Raw genomic sequence first — 22,628 nt, 5'->3', positions numbered from 1 at the left:
ATTTAACTTAGGGACTACATTAGTATTTCTAGCATTGCTAAAACTTTCAGTAAAAGGATGGTTGTAGATCTATATATGACATCACCACCCACCCAGTTACTCAAGCAAGAAACCTAAAACTCATTCTTGTTTACTCTTTCCTTCATCCCTCACATTCATTTCATCAACAGAAAGCAAGACCGGTTTGTAAACTCCATAAGGGTAGGATTTTTTGTTCACAGTGTTATCCTGGGTCTTAGAATACAGTAGCCAGCTCATAGAAGACACTTAATAAATATTTGTTGAATAAATAATTCATGTTCTCCTTGAAATTAGCACCTTAAAAAGAAAAAAAAAATTTTTAAATGCCTCATTTGATAATTTTTTGGTAGCAATAATAATAAAAATAGATGATGGCAGTTTCCCTTACTATTCTAGTTGCTGAAACATTAAAAACTAAATTCTTTCAAAGGGACACAGGTATGCTATGCTGCCATAATATGTAGAACATAATAACTTTATTCAAGTTTGCTCTTGTTACCTGATCCACGAATATTTAAAAGATATTTATTTTATAAAAACTTACATCTGTAAGTAACGGATTGACCAAAACAGAGGGTTTAACTTGTAATACATAGATAGCCTTGAGGGCCCAAGAACCCCTAAGATTGTATGCAAAATCTAACACGTATATTGACATATGTATTTTTTTGGTGAGAGAGTTAATAGTTTAATCAGATATTCAAAGTCTCTGACCCAAAGAGGTTAAAAAATTTCTTAACTAGAAACAGTCACAAAGTCTTTTAAACAGGAATTTGTACAGTAAAATAATATCCAACAGCTCCATCTACAGGTAAGTCATTATCACCTAGGAAAATATTGACAACCACCAGAGAGATCAGTGCATCTTATGAATGTTTATATTTAATTTTCAGTGTCACTCTAGTTGGAATTTATTAACTACAGTATCACAGTTTATTTTCAGATGTAGATGCAAAAATTAGGAGACTGTTGATGAATTCTACTTACAGTACTTCAGCACCAAAAAATTGGGCAGTTATGCTGATATATGTATGTACAGTTCAACATGTCAGTCTTAAAATGCTTATTTATAGTGAAATCCATATAAAACCGTTAAAAACTTTTCTATTTACATTTTTTAAAAATGAGACGTATGGTTTCCTTTGCCATAAACTTTTCAAAACTTACTCTTATCCTCCCTTTTACCCCTTACTCTACTTGTGACAGACAGCAATCACAAGACTCAAACATATTGCTTGAACAAACTGTGTCCTAAAAAGGTAGGATGCTTAAAAACATTACATTTAGAACTTATTATACATTTCAAAGGGTTTTTAAAAAAAGTATTTGAAAGTTATTTTCAAAGTCTCAGTCCAACACGAATGTGCAATTTCAATGTAAGAAAGCATTGTATGGATGAATAATTTGTTTTCCTTAATATAACTGAACATTTCCTTTGGGTCAGAAAATGTTTCTTTTCCTGAAATGAAACATTTTTTCATAAGATTTTTAAACAGGTGGGGGGGGGTGGGAAGAGAAGGAGAACAGGGGAAGGCTGGAGGTGGAGAGGGTAGGCAAACCTGGTTTACAGGAAATGTGTCAGAGGGATATGACCTGCTTTGAAATTTTTACACTTAAATAAATATAAGGCAAAGTGTGCTGCCTAGAGCACAAAGAAACAATAACACAATAAATTAGCATATGACTGGTGAGAATGTACAAGCCACCAAAAAAGCACTTTCCATTGGTTAGTGATCTGATTTCCACCATCCAACAAGGATTTTTTAATGCCAGTATTTTTCTAGAAATTTCATAAACTAATTATGAACTGAGCAAACATAAAATGTTAACCAATTCAACACATCCAGAGATTTGCAGAAACATACAATTTAAGAAAACAAATAAAACAAAACTATTCCTGACACACCATTTAAAAAATACAAACTATTCACATTCTTCTTTTTTGATGGTGTTTTGCTCAGTAGAAACCAGTTGAGTAACATTCACAGGAAAAGTCTCTTTCCATTGCAAGATAAACTTCCATCGGCCATGGTCCAACAGAGAAATATCACGTTGTAAGTCACTGTAGATGTGCATTTTTTTCCCAATTTTTTTTCTTAAAAAAGTACATTCTCTTGTGAGTTGTATTTAGTTTTAAAACGCTGCTCCTGCAGCAATATCTTGTTGAAAACTCTGCTATTTCAGGGTCCACAGCCTAAGTATGGGCAAAGTGCTCTCTTTAGACATCAATATACAAGGGCTTCCCTGGACACTTGGTAACCAAGCAGATTTTAAAGTGCACTCCTGTGTCCAAACACTAGGACCTTTCAGCAGAACTCTGAGAGGGGCTGGGTTCAGTTCCATCCTCTGTGCTACTGTCTATGTCCTGCTCCATTGCTGTCTCATCATCATCCAGCTGCTGACTAGTGAAGTTATTTAGCTCAAGAAGCCCACTGGGCTCCACCACCACGTTGGAGCTGGAGTGACAAGGAATAGCATACTGGGGAATGGCCTGGAAAGAAGACACAGGAGAGATGCTTTACAGTAAGAAAAGGCAACAGAAGGATTTCTCCCCCCAATGCTAAGAAAGGAAAAAAGGAAATTAACATTTATTGGACATTGCCAGGCACTGTGCTAGGTGCTTTCCCAAATAATATTCTATGACATCTCCATTACAACACTGTAAGGAAAATATTATTCCCATTTTACAAATAAGGAAACTGAGGGGTTAAGTGACTTAATCAAACTCACACAGTTGGTCAGGATAATGCCAGCATTCCAATCCAAGTCTCGTAAACTCAAAGTGATTTCCACTCCTTATGGAGCCTCTTCTAAGAAAGGAGGCTAAAAAAGTCTGTTGCCTAATGCAAAAGACAAATGTTGGAGGACAATTTCATTGATCACTGAGCAAACTTAAACATAAATGTAGTCAAATTTTCCTCTTTATTTAATCTGCAAACTGAACGATTAATTTGCTGATATCACAATGTATTTTAAGTCCTTTGTTAACCCTCTGGATCACCAGAGGGATACCAAAGGAAAAGTTACATGTCTGGGTCACATAGTAACAACTTCCATTGAAAACAAGAGTAGCGAAATGACTCAAGCACAAGACAGAACAAAACTGCCTTTTAAAACAAAAATACCAGTAGATGCACACAATAGATGCAGTTTTTCCCTCATCTTTCTAAGACTAATCTTTTTAAAAAACCATCAGTTCATGTCATACCTCTAAAACTCCACAATTGTTTTCCTTTATATTTGCTATAAAATCAAACCCCTTGACCTTATGTCAAAATCACTTGCACCTGAGGGCCTTTGCACTAGTTCTTCCCCTCCTCCTGGAATTATCTTCCCCCCAATCTGTGTATGGCTGGTTCCATCTTCGTCATCTGTATCTTAGCTCAAATGATTAGAAAAAAAAAAAAAGGCTTAGAGAAATCTTCCTTTCATGACCAAGAAACCAAAAGTAGAGGGGCCACCTCTACTTCCCATCTCTATTACATCCTGTTATATTTTCTTCATTGCATTTATTATCTGTTTGTTAAACTGTTTCTCACCCTAAGAATTTAAACTCCATGAGCACATGGACCAGAGCACAGATCTTGACTAACTTGTTCATCGCTAGATGCCCAGAGCTTTTTGAACAAGGTCTGGCACATATTAGATGCTTGATAAACATTGGCAGAATGAATAATATATTTTAAACATTAAAAATCCCAGAGCAATGTTGAATATCAGCACTTTGCAAATATACCTAACCAAAACAACTTTTACTGGAGGGAAATGTAAATTTAGTTTTAACATTACCAAGAAAATAATGCAAGATGCCTAAGCATTCATTCTAGGGTGGTGGAGTTGTTTCCTTCGTACCATATACCTGATCATTGGGAAAACATAACCTTGTGGGATAAGTATTAGATGGCATCAGAAAACCTGGATTAGTTCAGCTCTGGCTCTGACTTCCTTTGTGCCTCTGAGTAAGTCACTTCCCTTCTTTAAGCCTTAATTTAAGAATGATTAATCTGCTGGAAAATAAGATGGAGAAGATATGCTCTAAGATTCTTGCAGTTCTAAAATTCCATGTATTCCATATATGGAGACTCCTTCAGGTCAGAAGATAAATTCACCTTGTTTACTCCTCCAACCCCAGTACCAAGCATAGTGCCTGAACACAGCAGATTAATATAATACATGTGGAATGAATGAATGAACAATTGGATGAAATACAGATTGTCTACAAATAACAATGCTTCTAGTTCAAAGCATTTAATATTAAGCATGCTAAATTTTTACAGCACATTCTTCAAGGAATCAAAGGACTTCTGTAGACTTCCTTCACTAATTCCCATAGGTATTTTACTGAAATCAATAAAATTAATAAAGATCAGAGTTAAGCATAAACAAGATCTGAAAATGTTCTGGCAAAATATTACTGACGATTATAATAACAGGAGCTATCTTTATTAAGTATCAACTCTTTATCAGACACTTAACCAGGTGTTTTATATACATTTTCCACTTAATCCACATAACTACCCTATGAGCTAAATGTTACTGTTGACATTTCACTGGTGAGGAAACTGTGTAATGTTAACTCAGTTGCCTAAAGTTACAATGCTAGAAGGAGTAGAAGTGAAATTCAAATCTATGTTTTTCTGACTCAACGCTTAGTTCTTAATCACTATGATGCCCTTTTCTCTGACACAGCACACATACCACACGGTACATGCAAAAAGCTCACTGAGTATTCTGTAGAGAACCTACTCATTTGCTATCGCCCTTGATACATGGAGAAAATTATTTTTATTCCTGTTAACAAAGTGCTTAAAAATAATTTCCAAATAAGCTATCCAAATGATTTTCAGTTTAGTGATTATATCAATCTAACTCTCCTGTAGTCACAGGAAATTTGAATAAAAATACTAGTAGTTACCATCCCTTGAATAATCACTATGAAGCAGGTACTGTACTAGGTGCTAAATCTCAATTATATGTAATCCTCACATCAATCCTATAAAATAGGTATGCTTATTCCCATTTTACTGATGAGGAAACTAAGGCAGAGATAGGTTAAGTGGCCTTGCCCGAAGTCCCACAATGAATGGCAAAGCTAGGAAACCATTCCTTACCACTTTAGGGTAAAAATATAGTCACAACAAATTCTTTAGTCAAGAATTGTTTCATTCACTAACATTTGTTTTTGCTGAGGGGAACAAGCTATTTGTGTAATTCAATAGTCATTTCTACTTGCCTTCAAGCATTCCCTCCATGCTTTGTTTGGTTTAACACTGGCTAATTTTCATTCTCTCACAGATAGCCTAGAGATGCATGACAAAAGGAAAGTTTGCCAGAGGAACTTCCAAGTCACACAACAGAGAAAAACCATGGTTAATCCTAACCTGTCCATATTTTAATAAACCCAAATTCTCAATAAACTAAAATGTGCTGCTCTGATACCTGCCAAGCCCATATATCAGTTTAGCAGAAAATGACAAGAAAACAAGCTGATAGTTTGCAAACTGAGAGGGAAATAAAGGATACTTTCCAGGGACTAGTCTGGACTTTGTAATTCTTTAGCCTTGATCTATTATGCATCATAACTGATGACTTAGAATGAAGGGAATGTGAGGCATACAAGATCTACTATCAGTGAATAATTCCATCATGATCACTAGCTTGTACTTACCAAGGCAGGAAAATAACCATTACAAGATTTTTAATAATAATGATGAAAATAAAAAAGCATTTTATGATTAATCTCAAGTTAGACATAAAATTAAATTACTTAGAAACATCTCCTTACAACATATTTCTCCTGAATTGAGGTTTTATTGTCCCGACAACCATAAATTTGTTGTCAAAAAAAACAACCACCCCAAGAATTGTGTTTTTCAAAGGAAGGTCCCTGAAATTAACTTAAAATAAAAGAGCAATCCAGTTATATTCCAGGAATTTTTAAGGAAAGACTGGGGACCCCAAAGTTTGGACACAGGAAACTGCCGATCTTCTGGTTGGCTTGTTAAGTTGACACTGGGAAATATGACTTGCATCTATAAGATCAAGCTGACATATGGTCTCAGGGCCCTTGATTGCCTCTATAATACACTATGTGACAATATTCATCAATTTTCTATCATATCTTCCAGAAAATAAATAAATATAAATTTGTATATTTACAATAAGTATTAAGCCAAATTTGTCAAACACCAATTCAAAAATAATCTCTATGTCTCCTTGCCATCTTAGTTCGGAATGCCTAATCCTTCTTATGACATCCTAGAACACATCCAACCCACAATCCCCAAGATGCCCAAGACTTTTCATCTCCCTTCTAATTCTTACCTGGATGATAATTTCTGCTGGGCTTTCTTCAGCCTTCTTTTGGCCTATGTTCTGAATACGCATGAACTGGCCTGTTGTAGGCACTCCTGGTGTATCGATTTTCCTTGTTGTTAGAGGAGGGCCAACAGCAGATGGACTTGAACAGGATTCTCTACATTTCTGTTGCTGGGGAGTGGAATTCACCATCCCTGCCACCACCACATGGGTGGAAGGTAACGATCCTGCTTCACCAGTGAGCATACTAGCGGCAAGAGCCTTCTTTGGGGGATCCACTACCATATGTTCTACATTTGTATCAATCTGAGCTTCCATCAAAGACATTTTCAAAATGTCTGACACTGCAGTCTTCTCAGAGGCCTGCATGGGAGATATGCTTGTAACTGGTGATGTCAGCTTAGGCACAGAACTGCCACCAGTTATCTTTGTGACTGTGGGAGGCTGGCGCCCCTCAAAAGTTATCTTTGTAACAGAGGATCCTTGGGTTATAATTGGCTGCTCCACCTGAAAATAAATTGGGGTTGTGTGTGTTACAGCTCCGTCTCTTTGAGAAAACCAAATCAAACACCCCAGACAATACGGCAAAAGAAACATTTGTGCAGTATACTAGGAAGATATTTTGATGCTCGGTGTTTTAATAAGAGGGCTTGATGGGAAGTATCTGGTTACTTTTAAAGAACCTAGGAAAAGAGGAAAGGTTGAAAGAACCTTTGTTCAGCCAGCCAAGGTTCAAAGAAGTAAAGGAAAAAAAAAGTCACAGCAGGCTTGTTTCCCTTTGGGATTAACATCCCCACACAGGACTCCTTCAATCCATTTCAAATTATCTTATATATCTCCGGCTTTTTAAAATAGAAAGAAGTTGGGTTTTCTTTTAACCTTTTGCTTCAAAATACATTTTATACAAACATTATATATATATATATGTATTTATAATATACACATACACACATATATATCACTCCAAAACCACTGACTTTCCTAATATAATGTTTTCTTTTGATTACCCACAGATAATTCCTCTGCAATCTAGAAGATCAATCTAGAAAATAAATTTATTAACTAGTTGGTGATAATGTAAACTACAAAGGAAGACATTCAACAAAGCTCCTTAAAAGACTGCAGTGTACTTAGCAAAATTGACATAGAAATAAGAGTTTACAAGCATGGAAATAAATATTGTATATCTAAAAAATAAAAATAATTTATGGATATCAATTCTATGCACTGTTGATCAATGCCGAAGTATTTCATTTAAAACTGCCTGGAAAATCAAGTTTTGAGTGCTATCATTCTTTTTTCTTCCTATATTAATGCGTGCATTTCTTCCCTAATGTCAACTTTCTGATGGGATAAAATAATACCAGTATAATGAGGCTTTTGGATTTCCTCTTGTCAGAAGAAAGCACTGCTATCACAATAGGGTGGTGATGTTCTCATTTTTTCCGTGAACAGAGAAGTTTAACTTTGCATGCTATCAATATTCCGTTACCTGGCTTGCCGGCTGTTTCTCTGACGAGGCTGGGAGCGGCATTTGGCTCTGGGGAGTTTGGGGTTGCACGAAGATTTTTGGTTGGTTCGGAGCCTGTTGCAGTTTAGGGAGCTGCTGCGTGGTTTTCACTGCAAGCACCTGTACTACAGTTTGCGGGGGCTGTGCCATTAAGGTAGGAAGTTGCCTGTCTTTGGCCACCATGGGATGCTGTGTGTGCTGTACATCTGGCTTGGGCTGTGCTTGTTCTTGCTGGAGAGGGGTGAGTTTCTGTTGCCTGATAGAAAGCTGGGGAATTTGCGGGAGTTTGTGCTGGAGCTGGTCTGCCTGCAGGTGGATGGTCTGCTTCTGTTTAGTCTGGAAGCACTGCAGAGTTTTCACTTGCAGCTGAGGCTGTTCCAGCTGGGGCTGGCTAAGTTTCTGCTGCTTAGCTGACTGTGACTGAGTCAGAGCAGATCGGTAAAACAGACCTGTCTGAGGGTCTAAAGTGTCCATCTCTTCAACCTCGCCCTCCTCAGTTCCAATTTCCTCGCTGTGTTTGGTATAAGCAGTATGACTGCTTAATGCCTAAGTTAAAAAAGGCAAAAAGTAAGAATGAAATAAGAAAAATTCCTATATTGCTACATTTTCCTCAAAATTTGCAGATAAGCAGAATAAGGTTGCCCTGAAAGCACAGCCCAAATAGAAACAAAAGAGAAAGGCTCCCTGGCCCAGGAACAGCTCTCTCTAGCTTGGTGATCAGAGGTGTTAACCCATCTAAGGAAAGAATGCAGCAATTGAGTAAGGCATCCAGAGAAAAGTCAAGGTTCAGAGAAGCCCACTTTGGTGATATGTTTGCAATGTCTGGAAGGTAAAAAATGTTATATGAGGAATATGCCCATCCCGTCCCGGTCCCCCACAGAGGCTCTTTCTGCTAGGGGTAGAGATGGTTACTTAGGCTTCACCAAGGTCTGTGCGGAAAACTCTCTAGACTAGTTCTGCTGGCCGCTCTGCTCAGATTTCAGGCCTATCAGAACAGTTTCCCAGAATTTGGATCCCAGGAGGGTAGGAGACTGGAGAGAGGATAAGAACATTGCTAAAAGCAGAAAGAGAAGTGGCCTTATGTCAGTTCTAATAGTGTTGGGAGGAGGAATCAATCTTGAGTGACATGACACAGTTAAATCCAGCTTATCTAACCTCCCTAGATGTCTTAAGGATGGTCAATATTAGAACCTGTCAGATGAAGGCCAAACTCCAGGCTGAGACCTGCCACTCAGAAAAACCTCTAGCTAGCTGGCTCCCCTCAGAGGCATGGGGAGACCCACTTCATCCCCATCCTCTCTACTACACTGTCATGTGCTATACCCCCCACTCTAAACTTTAAAACTCTGAGATTCAATTGAAACCCTCTTATATACCATAATGACTTTACACAGATGGTTGGGTTTGTTTTGTTTGTTTGTTTTTAGGAAGTACCAGGGATTGAACCCAGGACCTCTTATATGGGAAGCAGGTGTTTAACCACTGAGCTATATTTGCTCCATAATGAGAATCGGCTTTTTCATTTGCTTATTTGTTTTGTTTTTAGGAGGTACCAGAGATTGAACACAGGACCTTGTACATGGGAAGCAGGTGTTAAACCACTTGAGCTACATCTGCTCCCCCATATGGGTTTTTAACTTAACATTTCTTCATTGCCTTTCAGGTAATTTGCCTCTAAACAGAGTCAACTACTACCAATTGAACGATGGTGACTTACTGAATACTAATGATAAGTCATACTTAATTTGATATCCATGACTAACTAAACCTTACATAATAACAGAGGCAGTATGCTTTGGAATTGGAATTTAAAATCAGATCTGGGTTTAAATCCTGGCTGCACCACCTGAAGCAAGTTACTTAACCACACGGGCATGTACTTATTCATTCATTTAAAAAGAAACAAAGAAAGAAAAAAAAGTGACTATTATAACCAATCTTGAAGGATCATAGCAAGTGAGAATTTTAAAAGTTAATGTTTATAAAATCCAAAGCACAGTGACATAGAATAAACAAATCACTTATTCATTTCAGTAATGACCTTTTCAATAATATCAACCTCTTATTCATCTCAGTGACTTCTTCTGTAACAATAAAAACAGTAACCAATTCTGATGCTATTAGATTCATTTAGATAACACCATCCTTTCATAATGCTAAGAGTGCACAGAAGATCCAAGAATACTGTTTCTTAATTATTTTTAGGACCCTCAATTCGTTTCTTTTACTTGTTCTTCAAAGATGAAAGAACTACCTAAACACTGTGTTTCAGTTATTTCTCCTCTTAAAATAGGAGATGAAACTGAATCTTATTTCAGGAATGGGACAGTTACAGAAGGTAGAAAGAAAAAGAAGAGATACAACCTGCTGCATAATGTGGGTGATTGCACCGGTGGAAGATGCTGGTATGGACTTCACCACCACCGAAGTCTGTGTGGCAGTCTGGGACTGAGCCACGTGCTGGAGCAGGGTACGCTGGGGCTGGGAGGGCTGCTGAGGCTGGGAGCGATGGCTAACTGAAAATAGAGGAGGGAATGATATTTTTCCAGAAATCACCACAGCAACTGTAACCACCAGTCATTTTAAACAAATGTCTGTGAGCTTGTGTCATCAAGTGTGGTACTGTGAAATAGGAAGCAGAAGACTAAAGTCTGCCCATCTATGAGTTGTTTGACTCTAAGAAAGTCACTTATCTTCTCTGAAACTCTGTCTCCTCATCTGTAAAATGGGAATAACAGAGCTATTGTGAGGATGAGATGAGAAATGCATGGAAGAACTGTGAAAACTAATCTCAAAGGTGGAAAAACCCCTTCAAGGTTACATTCTCCTGGTAGTGTACTCTTTCTCCAATGATTTTTATCCCCATAAGGTAACAGAGCAATAATCTGTTTCTGTAATCAAATCCCAAACTAGTGTCTTTAAGGATAGTAAGACAATAAAAGTTCTTTAAACTCTCAATCCTAGTTCCAAATGGAATACAAAAATAAGAGCATTCCGTTCTTTGTATGAAATGGTACTGTCTCACAGCCTTATAGTTCTGAAAGATGTAAGAAGTCAAGGTGATAATGCAGAGACAGAACAGGACCAAGAGTCAGACCTGAATTCCATCCCACTCTGCTATCAACCAGTCATGTGAATTTGAAGAGGTCACTTAACCTCTATTAACTTATTAGTGGTTTCATTTTGTTTGTTTTCTTACAGAATAAAAAAGTTCACTTTCTACCTAGAAGAAGACCAAATGAAACAATGGAATAAAATACACTTTTTAATCTGTAAAATACTAAACAAGTGTAAGGTTAACAAAGGATAGAAAACTCACTGTTCTTTCATATTCCCCAAATTAGCTTATCAGACACAAATGGATGAGGGTGCTCTGTAGGAAACAACTCTACTTCTTACTGCTGTGCAAAGGTCCCATTGAGTAATTAAAAGTATATATGCACATGATGCTACTCTAACATCTTTTACCAGACTCAATTATAACTTTTTAAATAATAGAAACATATACCATTTGTTATTCTACAGAGTTTTTAAAAAGCTTGCAGTTACTGGAAAAGCAACCTTGGAATGAGGAACAAAAAAAGTACAACAAATCTGTAAATTAGCTAAGGAATTTGAGAATATCAAAATCCTCTCAATAATATACAATCCTAATGCTTGGGTACTCTGATTTACAATTTCAAGTTGAACTGGTTTCATCTTAGAATGATCATAGTGGGGGGTCTGAGAATAAGATGACTACTACAGAAATCACTGTAAATATGCCATTTATGTATTAAAAGGACAGAACTTTAAAACTATCCAGTGAAATATTAAACAATTTTTTTATAACACATTGTATCCATATTCACAAATGCAGTTTTTCTATGGTTGTTGTACATATGCCTACATGCGATATTTAAGGTTAGACAGAGGCAGAATCATCAGTTTGTATCATTATGTACTGGAATACCTTACTGTATTTTATGGTATGCTTTACACGTACATTTTTAATTATATGCATTAATAAAATCTTTAGGGCCATATGTGCCCAACTGATCTGAAAAAAGGGAATTAAAGTTTACACTGAAAGAACACCTACTAAAATAATTTACAATATAATTTCACAGGCGGAAAAATCAAATCATATTAAAATTAAAAATAAACAAGCAAATTAATGAAACTTATTTTTGATGGACACATCATCAGAAATGTGCAATTGAAAAATATACAAAAGATTTCTGATGAAATTATCTGATTAAATGAAATACTTTTGCTGCCCATACTAATCTTCATAATTACATGAATTTTTTTCATTAAGAAATGAAATGGATTTAATAGAAAAACATTTAAAAATAACCCTCATTCAATCTCTTCAAAGTAATTCCTCAGTTCCAGGAAATTTAGAGAAAACTAACACCCACTGAAGGATGATACAAGGGGCCAGGGTTAGGCAATTAGCTTTGAAGTCAAAGAAAGCTCAAATGGCCAAGTATGATGAGAGGAGATTGTGGAAGGAGGTTACATAGCAAACATTTGGAAAAAATGAAGTGACCTTAAATGGGCCATATGCACACCAAAAAAATAGTCACTGATTTCTTCAAACAACTCTTATGTCAGATTTCTCATTTCTTAGAAAGAATTCTACTATTCTGCAAAATGAAAAACTCTTTCCCTTTTACTAAGCGGAGCTTACCTTTCCTCTACCAGATCAGAGTAGAGCGCATCCATTTAAGTGGTTCCTCCTAAAACAATGATCTTTTTTTTTACCTGCAATTATGCTAGAAATGGATGCACACCACTTACCTAGAAGGGGAAAAGCAACCTCTGTCCCCTCATCAGTGCGTTCTGAAAAGGATAAGTAAGGGAAGAAATCATGGATCTTTTCATCTATTTACCATTTGATAACCTAGTCTACCCCCAGAGGTTAATACTAATTTCCCCAACATACTGGCCTCTGCTTTCATTTGTTTTCTGCGAAATATCTCTAAAGAATTTAAACTGGATTTTCCCTTTTGACAATTTTAACCCATTAGTCTTTATAATATCTCCTGAAATGATGCTAAAGAATTCCTCTTCCTCTTAAGCATTTACATCCTTCAAACATTTGCAACTTTATGTTCTCCTTTAATCTCTTAAGAAAACTTAAGACAGTAGTTCTTCACACATTGCCTCATAAGTCATCTCTCCTAACTCTTTAATTATTCACATTATTATTAGTCTCTGAACCTTCTCAAAGCTCGAGGTAACGAAGTATCCAAAACAGAAAGAATTCCTGGTGTGGTCTCACCAGAACATGAGAGAAAGAATTTATTATCCTTCCTGTTCTACTTCTCCATGTATGCCATCCAAAAATCTTGTTAGCATTTTTTCTGCCAGACCACATTTTAAACAAATGCCTAATTTGCTTTCCATCAGAACTCCTAAATATTTAAGGGGATTTAAGGTTTTCCATGTTTTTTCTTTACACTAAAAAAGGTTATATAACTTCTTTCTCCCTTGATCCATCTCCCCTCAAACAAAAAATTCCAGATGCATAAAAATAATTATTTTAGATAAAAGACATTTTATCCTCTCTCTACAACTGTTGCCTTTTATTCAAAGATGTTATTTATGGTCAATTTGAAGTTTTATATTACTTGCAAACTTTGTGGCATCCTACCAATTTTTCTTTCTAGTCATTTAAATAAAGACAGAGTAAAACCCCAAGAACATGAATTTGCTCTAAGAGCAAACTGGAAAAGGGCTGGAAATATAAAGAATACATATTTTATTATGTGTGTGTATACTTTTCCTTATTCTCCCCCCCAAAAAACCATCCCATGAAATCCAGAAAGGTAGCTCTCCTTACGTAATACTACTTTTCAATAGGACACCTACCAGTAGTGATGTATTCAGCAACTAGTTCTGACTCTACCACAGCAATGGATGGACTCTCAGGAGAATGTCTCTTTTCCTGGGTCATCTGAATAGGCACTGCCATCTGACTCAAGTCAATAGTGGGTTGTCTTGGTTTAGATTCCAATTTTTCCTTTACTGCATAAAAAAGTCAGGGGAAAAGTTAACTTTCATTATAAACAATAGCACAACCAGAGTTGTCCATGGTTATAATGAACCAGTCCTCTGGGGTGTACACTGGCAGTGACTATGGAGGCATGGAGTTGAAAAAAAGCAGAACCATACTTTGCAGCCTAACAAAAAGGTGCTTTGAATAAAACTAAACAAAAAACCTGAGACTCATATACAAGCAGACTAAAATCTCTCCCCCCCCAACAATCACTAGGCCAAACAACTGAATCTCTTGCTTCCCTGGTATACACTCCCCTTAGGACATTTTCTTTAACCTTCTTCAAGGTTGTCCCTGGTATTCTTGAGTTCACCAACCTAAAAACAAATGAATAAGCAGTACACAGTATGATTTTCTCTAGGGCTCATCTACCCAGAATAGCACTGCCCAATGACTAATTTAAAGATTCAAGATAATCTCCAAAGAAATGTTACAATCTTCATGGACTCTCAAAGAATAAATATTTTCAGTGTTAGCAAAAACTGTTGTCTCTTTGCATGCAAAAATATCTGAAAGAGCAGTCTGGAATCAAGAATGGTTTCAGTAGATATACTTACTATCTATGTTATTATCACTTTTTCTACAAAATCTACTTATTCAGTTTCCACCCTCTAACTTCTTAAGTTGTGCAAAGAAGACATTGACTATAAGGCATTAATGGAAATGACTGTGTCAAAGACAGGGAGCTGAGGAAATGCCTAAGGCCAAAAATAACACCAATATAAAAATAAACTAAAGACTTAAGTTAAATGCTAGCATTATTCTTTGAAAAGTGTAAAGGAGATGTTATGATAAACAGTAACTAGTAAGTCCACTGAATAATCATTCAGATTATTCCCACCCAGTATGTAATATGACTAAGTTAAAATAATCATTTAAACAAAGCAAGCAAAACAAAATCAACAAATACAAGCATCCCACAAGTAGAGAGGACATTGAGGTAGGAGTCAAAAACCATGGAGTCTCACTCTGTCTCTGACCACTTGGGTACTCTTTCTGGATCTCAGTTTACTTATCCATAAATGCAAGGGTTACATGAGATAATTGTAAGGTCTCTTAAATACTCTGACAATCTGTGACCTATTAAAACAGAAGAGCCCAAATAATTAGCACAGGTTTGTCAAAAAGTCTATCAAAGATATTTAGTAACTAGAAATACTGATATATTGTTATATGAGGATAGCTTGCATGGATGCACAAGCAGCTAACCCATATGAGGGAGTAAATCTGAAAATAAAATTAAAACAATTTAGAATGTAAGCTAGAGACCATTAATGGTGTTTTATGACCATCAAACGCCACCACCAACATCAAGGAGGACGGCAGGGGCCTTTCACTCTGCCTCTTGCTATTCTTGATTAGAACTGGCAGCTGTACTGCATCTATCCTGATGCTTAAAAGTAACAGACCTAACTCCTTTCTGGTGGCAAGAGGCAACAGGATTGGGTAAGCAGGAGACAGAGAGGTAGAGGCTCTGCCATTCTCTTTCTCCTTTCTATTTTCTACCTGCCCTTCAGTACTCCTGTGCACATCTTAATGAACTTACAAGTAAACAGACTGTACCAATAATTGTAGTCAAGTCCTGAAGGGAAAATGTGCTCAAGAAATAACAGAAAATATAACAGTGGTAGTATTTTAGCACAACCCGTCTCTAGAGAAAACATGCTTCATTCAACTGAGCATGTGAATCCATACCTGTTGTCTGTTGGAGTTCTAACAGAGCTTTGATTGTTGAAGTAGCTGATTGTGATTCACTGGATACATCCTGATAAATTATGGTGGGGCTAGTCTCCATTGCAATCTCATGTTCTGACCAATCCTGACGCCGGGAAGCAATTACATGAACTACAGGCTGGGAATCTGTTTTATATTAGTTAAAAAAAAACAAACCCTATAAACAAAGTTTCTCTTAAAAAAAAAAAAAAAAAAAAGCACATTTTGTTTTTTGTTTTATCTTTGTATTTATTGTAAACTTCATGCTTTATCTCCCCAATAAGACTGTAAGCCCCTAGAGGGCATAATGTCTTTCACGTCTGTATTCACTTACTATATCATCCATCGATTCAACAAGCTAGGCACCTATGTGCCAGAATCTATATTTGGCACTAAAGAGATAAAGGAACTCACAGAAAAATGAGAGGATGCTCAAGAAGCACACAATCTGATTGGGGAGACAGACATGTAAAAAGACAAATTACAATTCAATGTCATAATTGCTATAATAAATAGGTGTGTATATAGGTAGTGGGTGCATGTTTGTGTATAGTAAGAAAAAAGTGCTATAGAAGTCTTATTTATCCCAAAACACCTGAAAATGTGTTCTGTATTATAGCTTGAGCACTGAGTTAATAGTTATTGGAGGGCTGAATTACTGAAAGGAAATCCTGTCCACCAACACCAGGAAAGGACAGATGACCTAGAAGCAACATGATATAATAAAGATAAGGGTAACATCTGGAGGTAAAAGTCTTGGGCTACAGTCCAGCTCTATTAATTTCTAGCAAGCTGATTCTTTGGGTCTTAGTTTCATCATTTCTAAAAGAGAAAAAAATAAAAAAGAGAATAATACATTTCTACCTCATGGAAACTCTTAAGATAAAATGAAATGATATATGTAAAAAGGTTTATAAAATATGAAGAATAGAATTGTTGTCGTTGTGTGGCCTGAAGAGTCTCTCTCAATTCTAAGACCCTTTGTTAGTTTCAAAATAAACTGCAGCCCTAATTTAAGGCTTATCATATTCACACTATACAGGTATACATGTAAAATACTAAATGTGCATCAAATCAAGTAACATATTATTTTATTGTTTTTCCCATCTCTGAAATAAGAAACTTAGACTATTGTTATATTCCTGAACTCCTTGGTCCAAGACACCATATAGGAAATTATGGAGGATATACAGGTATGACTATTATTCCCAAGTTTAGATTATAATGAAGAAGACATAAAATATATTCACATGACTTTGTATTTTGGGGTAAATATCAAATGATTGGGGCAAATAAGACAAATAGATAGGAAGTAAGAGACTGCTTTGAATTGGAATGGTGGGTGAAAGTATCACAGAAGAATGAAAAGAATTCACGTAGCCAAAAAAAATAACAGAAGTTCAACCCTCTATGAACCTTGCTTTTGAAAGTTACAAAGCTGTCCAGAAAGATGTGGCAAGGAGGCTCTTCAAAGAAAACAGACTTACCAAAGGAAACAAAATCAATATACAATAATCTGGAATTTCTAATCACCATTAACAAACTTTATTTGCCCTCAAAACACTAAGTAGAATTATGCCACCCCAAGGATTTACAATTAAATATCAAAAAAAAAAAAAGGCAGAAGACTGAAGGATACTATCCTGCAATATCAAATGCCATGTAAAGCACGTAAAAGTTTTTCTTTACTTATTCTATGGAAATATATAGAATTTAAACTTAAGAGAATTGATTTTATTACGGAATGATTCCTTTTATACAACCTAAGTTCTCAAGCTTAAGAAATTCTCATGATGATAAAAGTATGTCTTAGGTAAGAGGAACCATAGGCAAAGAATCACTTTGCAATCCAGTTCTATGAGACACACAGAAAACACCCAGAAGACAGGGACTTTATCTGTAGTGAGATAAGGTAGAAAGAGATTGAAAAAGGAAGACAAATTTTCACATGGGAGTACTTATTAGACCCCATCACTTCAAATAACATCATTTCATAGGGATGGAGAGATTGTTCCCTCTCTTTCTTCCCATAATCAGTAAAACCAGCTGATCATCACAAAGTATCATAGTCTACAGCTATGACAAAGAATGAGAGCATAAATCCAGATGTGAAAACCATTCTTTGAGTGATTCTCCCTCCTACTTTTGACTTATGCTTTGACCCAAATAAATCTACTACTATCAAGCCTGACACTGGGGTCAACAAGTAGAAGGCTGAGTCACCAGGAGCATGATCTCATACCATCTAATTATGCAGTATGCGTCCATCTACACTCCTTTCCCCATGGGTCATTTAACAAGTATTTATTGGACACCTTTTACATGTTAGGTATTAAAGATACATACTTCAGTATTACAGCCAAAGTCAGACTCAGGCATCTCTGTATGGAAGAATATCTCTTACATTTTTACTACAAAAGATCTATATCACATTTCCAAAGAAACCTAAGACTTCTCAGCTAGATGGGATCTTAAAGTGCATTTAGTGTTGTCATTAATACTATGCTAAAATCTTCACAATATCCCCAACCAGTTTGGAAACTCCAGCACAAAAGAATTCCCTGCTTTCTAAGACTGCTCCCTTCCATCTCTGCACAACTCTTAACAATTAGAAATTTTAAAAATATCGAGTGGGAACAGGTCCTCCTGTGACTTCTACACAATGGTTTTAGTTTCCATCCATGTAAACAAAAACACCAATTCTTTCCCCTCCTCCACACAAAAGTCTGGAAGATAACTGAAGACTGTTCCCCAAACCCAATTCAACCCACTCCCCCATCTCCTCTTCTCTAGAATAGTTTGTCTCCACCAATCATTCCCAACTGCCTTAACCACCTATCACATCTGTTCTAAACTCATCCCAAGATGTCTATAATCCTTCTATGATGTAAAATGTACCTTAACTCTGAAGCACTGTCATAAAGCCCAAGGTCTTCATAATATTTAATTGCCTAGAACGCATCACCACCCAAAATGTTACAGAGAACATTAGTTCCTCAAGATGGTAGGCAAAAGAAGGATTCCATGCTCAAAAATGTTTGGGGAACATTTTACATTATATAGTCTACTATTTCTCTTTTGTCATATCTATTTGCACATAATGGCTCTGCAAAGTCCTGCAATAAGTATGTTTTGTTTAACACAGGCTTATTCCCTACCCTTACCCGACCTACCAAGATCACGGAGCTTCAGGAAAAATTATCCTACAAACTAAGCTGTGGCCTACTCAAAGCAATATCTTTACAGGGTTCATTTTTGTATTTGCCTGATGCCTTGGTCCATTTTAAATCTCTATCATTGGTTTTGTCTCTTTGTTCTCTTCTATTTTACTTAACATAATCTTGTATTCTACTTACTTTAAACCTCTGGAAATAAGATAGAATATAAGTAAAGAAAACTTTAATACACACACACTTATACACTTATCTATATAGCTTGCATCTAAGCTAGGCTAGGGAAGCAGACTTGGCCCAACGGATAGGGCATCTGCCTACCACATGGGAGGTCCGCAATTCAAACCCCGGACCTCCTTGACCCGTGTGGAGCTGGCCCATGCGCAGTGCTGATGTGCGCAAGGAGTGCCCTGCCACGCAGGGGTGTCTCCCGCGTAGGGGAGCCCCACGCGCAAGGAGTGCGCCCTGTGAGGAGAGCCACCCAGTGCGAAAGAAAGTACAGTCTGCCCAAGAATGGCACTGCATACACGGAGAGATGACACGACAAGAGGACGCAACAAAAAGAAACACAGATACCCAGTGCCTCTGATAACGATAGAAGCAGTCATAGAAAAACACACAGCGAATGGACAGAGAGAGCAGACAACTGGGGGGGGGGAATAAATAAAAGAGGGCAAAGTGGTCTTACACTAAAGGTATATGGAACACAATTAGGCTAGCCCATACATACCAAGTGAAAAAGGGAAAAAAGAAGACCCATTTATGAAGAAAAGCACAGGAGCCATGGGAGGCATATGGTCCAATCTCCAGTAAGTGACCTATGCAAGTATGGCCTTGATTCTTCAGGCTTGGTCACTGAGCTACATATCAATGTCTAAGCAATAGTCCAGTTAAATTAAAGGCCAATTAAAAGGCCTACCACAAGATTACAGGAACCCTAGAAAAGAAACAACATTTTGGCCTCAGGTAACAAAAATAACTTTTCTAAACTGAGGCTTAACCCTATGCCACAGTTATTATGATTGCTGTTCTGAAGTTCATTCAGTGAAATTTTTACTGAGTACCTATTCAGTACTAGGTAGCCTCTGCTTAACACTGGATATATAGAGATGAATGTGATCCTCGGCCTTAAGAAGCTGATAGCCTAGCAGAAAAAAACAATGATAATAAACAAACAAAAAGTATAAAATAAAATGTTCCATGTCAAAATAGCTAGTACTATAAAGTAATATTGAGACCATAGTATAGAAGGAATGATAAACTCTCCCAGGGGGATTAAGGAAAGTCTCACAACAAGGCAGTAATGAAGCCCTCTAGTTTAGCTGTAAGGAGACAATTCAATCCTCCTTGAGGGTGGGGTAGAGTGGAGAAATTTAGGAACCACAAGTGGAACCAAGGAATTCCTTTAGCATAAAAGATATCCGTATGGTCCAGGATGTGCGTAGGGCAAATGTCCTGAAACAGGATCTGAAGTCATGAAAAGGCTGATTCTTCCTTGCAATTGAATGCTAACCTAAAAAATGTAGAAAGAACGATGAACTTCAGAAAATCATCAACAGATGCTAAAACTAATGGATAAGTGTTAGATGAGAAACATGATATTTATACTGTCTCAAAGTATCTCCCTAGAAATTAACCTCAAACAATGGAAATATGGTAACTTCATAGTTGAGAAAGCTAGAGGACACTACCTTAACCAAGAGATAAAATTTAGTATCATCAAAATTGGGACAAAATAATATCATGTGCCTCCTGATATGATAAAACTAAGGACACGTCACATCTGTGAAAATTCTGCTGAATCTAATCATGAGGAAATACCAAACAAAACTAAGTTGAAGGGATATTCCACAAAGTAACTGTGTATACTCCTCACAAATGTAAAGGTCAAGAAACACAAAAGAAGGCTGATAGACTATTCTAGATTAAAGGAGAACAAAGAGCTACAACCATTAAATGCAGTTAAATGCAATGCATGAACGTGAATTGGATTGTGGATGGGTGGGGAGTTATAAAGAATACTGCTTTCATCAATTGATAAGATCTGAATATGGACTAGAGAAGAGATAGTAGTATTAAACAATGCTAAATTCTTGATTTTGATCATTGTACTGTGGCTATCAAGTGAATAAACCTTAGAAAATAGAAACCTACAGATTTAAATATTTAGAGGGATATAGAAACATCATACGATGTTTCCAACTTGCTCTCAAATGGTTAAGAAATTTAAACACCATACACACACATAGAAAAGGGGATGCAGAGAGAGAATCTGATAAAGCAAATATGGCAAAATATAAATAAGTGGTCACTCCAGGTAAACAGTATAGACAGATGTAATTTTTACAATTCTTGACATTTTTCTGTAAGTTTGAAATTATATCAAAAGTTACTAAAAAAGGAAAAAAAGGGTTACAAACTCCAAATCAATTTAAAAGAAAAATTACTACTATGCTACTGTCTATATTCTCAGTAAGTTCATATACTTTAAAAATCAGTATGATCTTAAACTGACCAAAACATTAACCTCTTTCTCTTTAAATCATAGTATGTATATTCCCTGGCCCCCTGCGTTTGTACTGAGGAGCTACACAAGGAGATGGGGGGATGACAAGTTCAAATTGTAAAATCTGGTTTTACAGTCATATTAGATATGCCTGTTCTGAATTGTGAAAATTTTCTGTATTGCAGAATTAAAAAAAAACAACAACATAATGAAAGACACAATAAAAAAAATAGATGTAGACAGACAAAAGAGCATAAAACTTAACAGTTACTTCTAAAAATACCCCAAATTTTATCCCATTCTTAGTATGAAAACTAAAGACTCACTAATGATAATAGAATGATTGGTAGTATTGATTGGCTTACACATCCCTTAGGAAAAGACGAGCAATTTCAAAGTATAACTTGAGATTATGTATATATAGATATCTAGGGTTCATGCATCTCTATAGCACCAACTCATAAGCTAAACATTTTAAATGACCTCTATGAAAAAATTTCTCAAGGGCAAAAAAGTCTAGTATCATTAAAGGAACTGCAAACTTAAAAATAAAAGGAAAAAGCAGCTGATCTGTGGAACTAACAATGAGAACTATAATTATCATCCAATCAGTAAATCCAAAAGAAATGATTGGAGAATAAGCATCACACCACAGTAACTAGAACATACACTGATTTAAAACCAATATAGAATGATAAAGTGAACCTTATCAAACTGTCTTAAGAAAATATTACTATCATTATTAATATACTTGATGAGTTTTCAAGGAATATTTCAAATGCTACCTCGATCATGAAGCTCTTTCTCAACATCTCCTCATTGGAGTATGAACTTCTACCTTATGCGGGAGTTGTATCTGAACTTTTTTTAATCCCCTATTCCAGATTTTAAGCTCCTAGAGGGTAAGAATTATATTTTACTCAATCTCTGTAGGGTCTTACACAATGCTAAGTACATAGTATAAAGTAAGAAATAGTTGTCAAATTGAATCAATGGAAAAATCAGCAATTTGAACCACGTAAGACATTAATCTGTGAAGATTCCATTGAAAAGTTAAATAATAAAGTATTTATACAACATGAAAAATCTGTATTAGAAAAGTGAAGGTGATAAGAAAGCAGTCCAGAGAGTATAATGGGGAGGTAGGGAGAGGAAATGGAGTGAGTGAGGAATGAATAATTTATAAGCATAGGCATAAATACACCACCTGACAGTTAACTGGTAGATATGAGTACTAGATTTGTAAGTCTCAAAGCCTATGAACATGAATTTATGTGTCAAGAGACTTTTCAGAAGAATAAACATGATTAAAACAGCACTGAGAACAAAGAGCTTCCCTGC

The 22,628-nt window shown here is 36.3% G+C and overlaps 1 protein-coding gene across 28 annotated transcripts in view; it reads right to left on the bottom strand.

Moving 5' to 3' along the window:
• Positions 1–480: 480 nt before the first annotated feature.
• Positions 481–22,628, bottom strand: part of EMSY (EMSY transcriptional repressor, BRCA2 interacting) — an 88,018-nt gene continuing 65,870 nt past the window's right edge. For 9 of the 28 annotated variants that reach the window (XM_058305997.1, XM_058305989.2, XM_058305990.2 and 6 more), the window contains 7 exons: positions 15,591–15,755; positions 13,709–13,864; positions 12,635–12,676; positions 10,214–10,365; positions 7,832–8,395; positions 6,346–6,846; positions 481–2,512 (listed from right to left, as the gene is read on the bottom strand). In XM_058305997.1, coding sequence (XP_058161980.1) covers positions 2,318–2,512; positions 6,346–6,846; positions 7,832–8,395; positions 10,214–10,365; positions 12,635–12,676; positions 13,709–13,864; positions 15,591–15,755 — 1,775 coding nt within the window. In that variant the 3' untranslated portion in view covers positions 481–2,317. Of the gene's footprint in view, positions 2,513–2,751; positions 2,862–6,345; positions 6,847–7,831; positions 8,396–10,213; positions 10,366–12,634; positions 12,677–13,708; positions 13,865–15,590; positions 15,756–22,628 lie in introns of all 28 variants that reach the window. The other 19 variants (XR_011649988.1, XR_011649985.1, XR_011649987.1 and 16 more) reach the window with 6 other exon arrangements.

The sequence above is a fragment of the Dasypus novemcinctus genome, chromosome 10 (assembly GCF_030445035.2).
Source record: "Dasypus novemcinctus isolate mDasNov1 chromosome 10, mDasNov1.1.hap2, whole genome shotgun sequence".
Taxonomy (NCBI): Eukaryota; Metazoa; Chordata; class Mammalia; order Cingulata; family Dasypodidae; genus Dasypus; species Dasypus novemcinctus.
The sequence above is the reverse complement of the archived record's forward strand: the minus strand, read 5'-3'. Positions and strand labels throughout refer to the sequence as shown.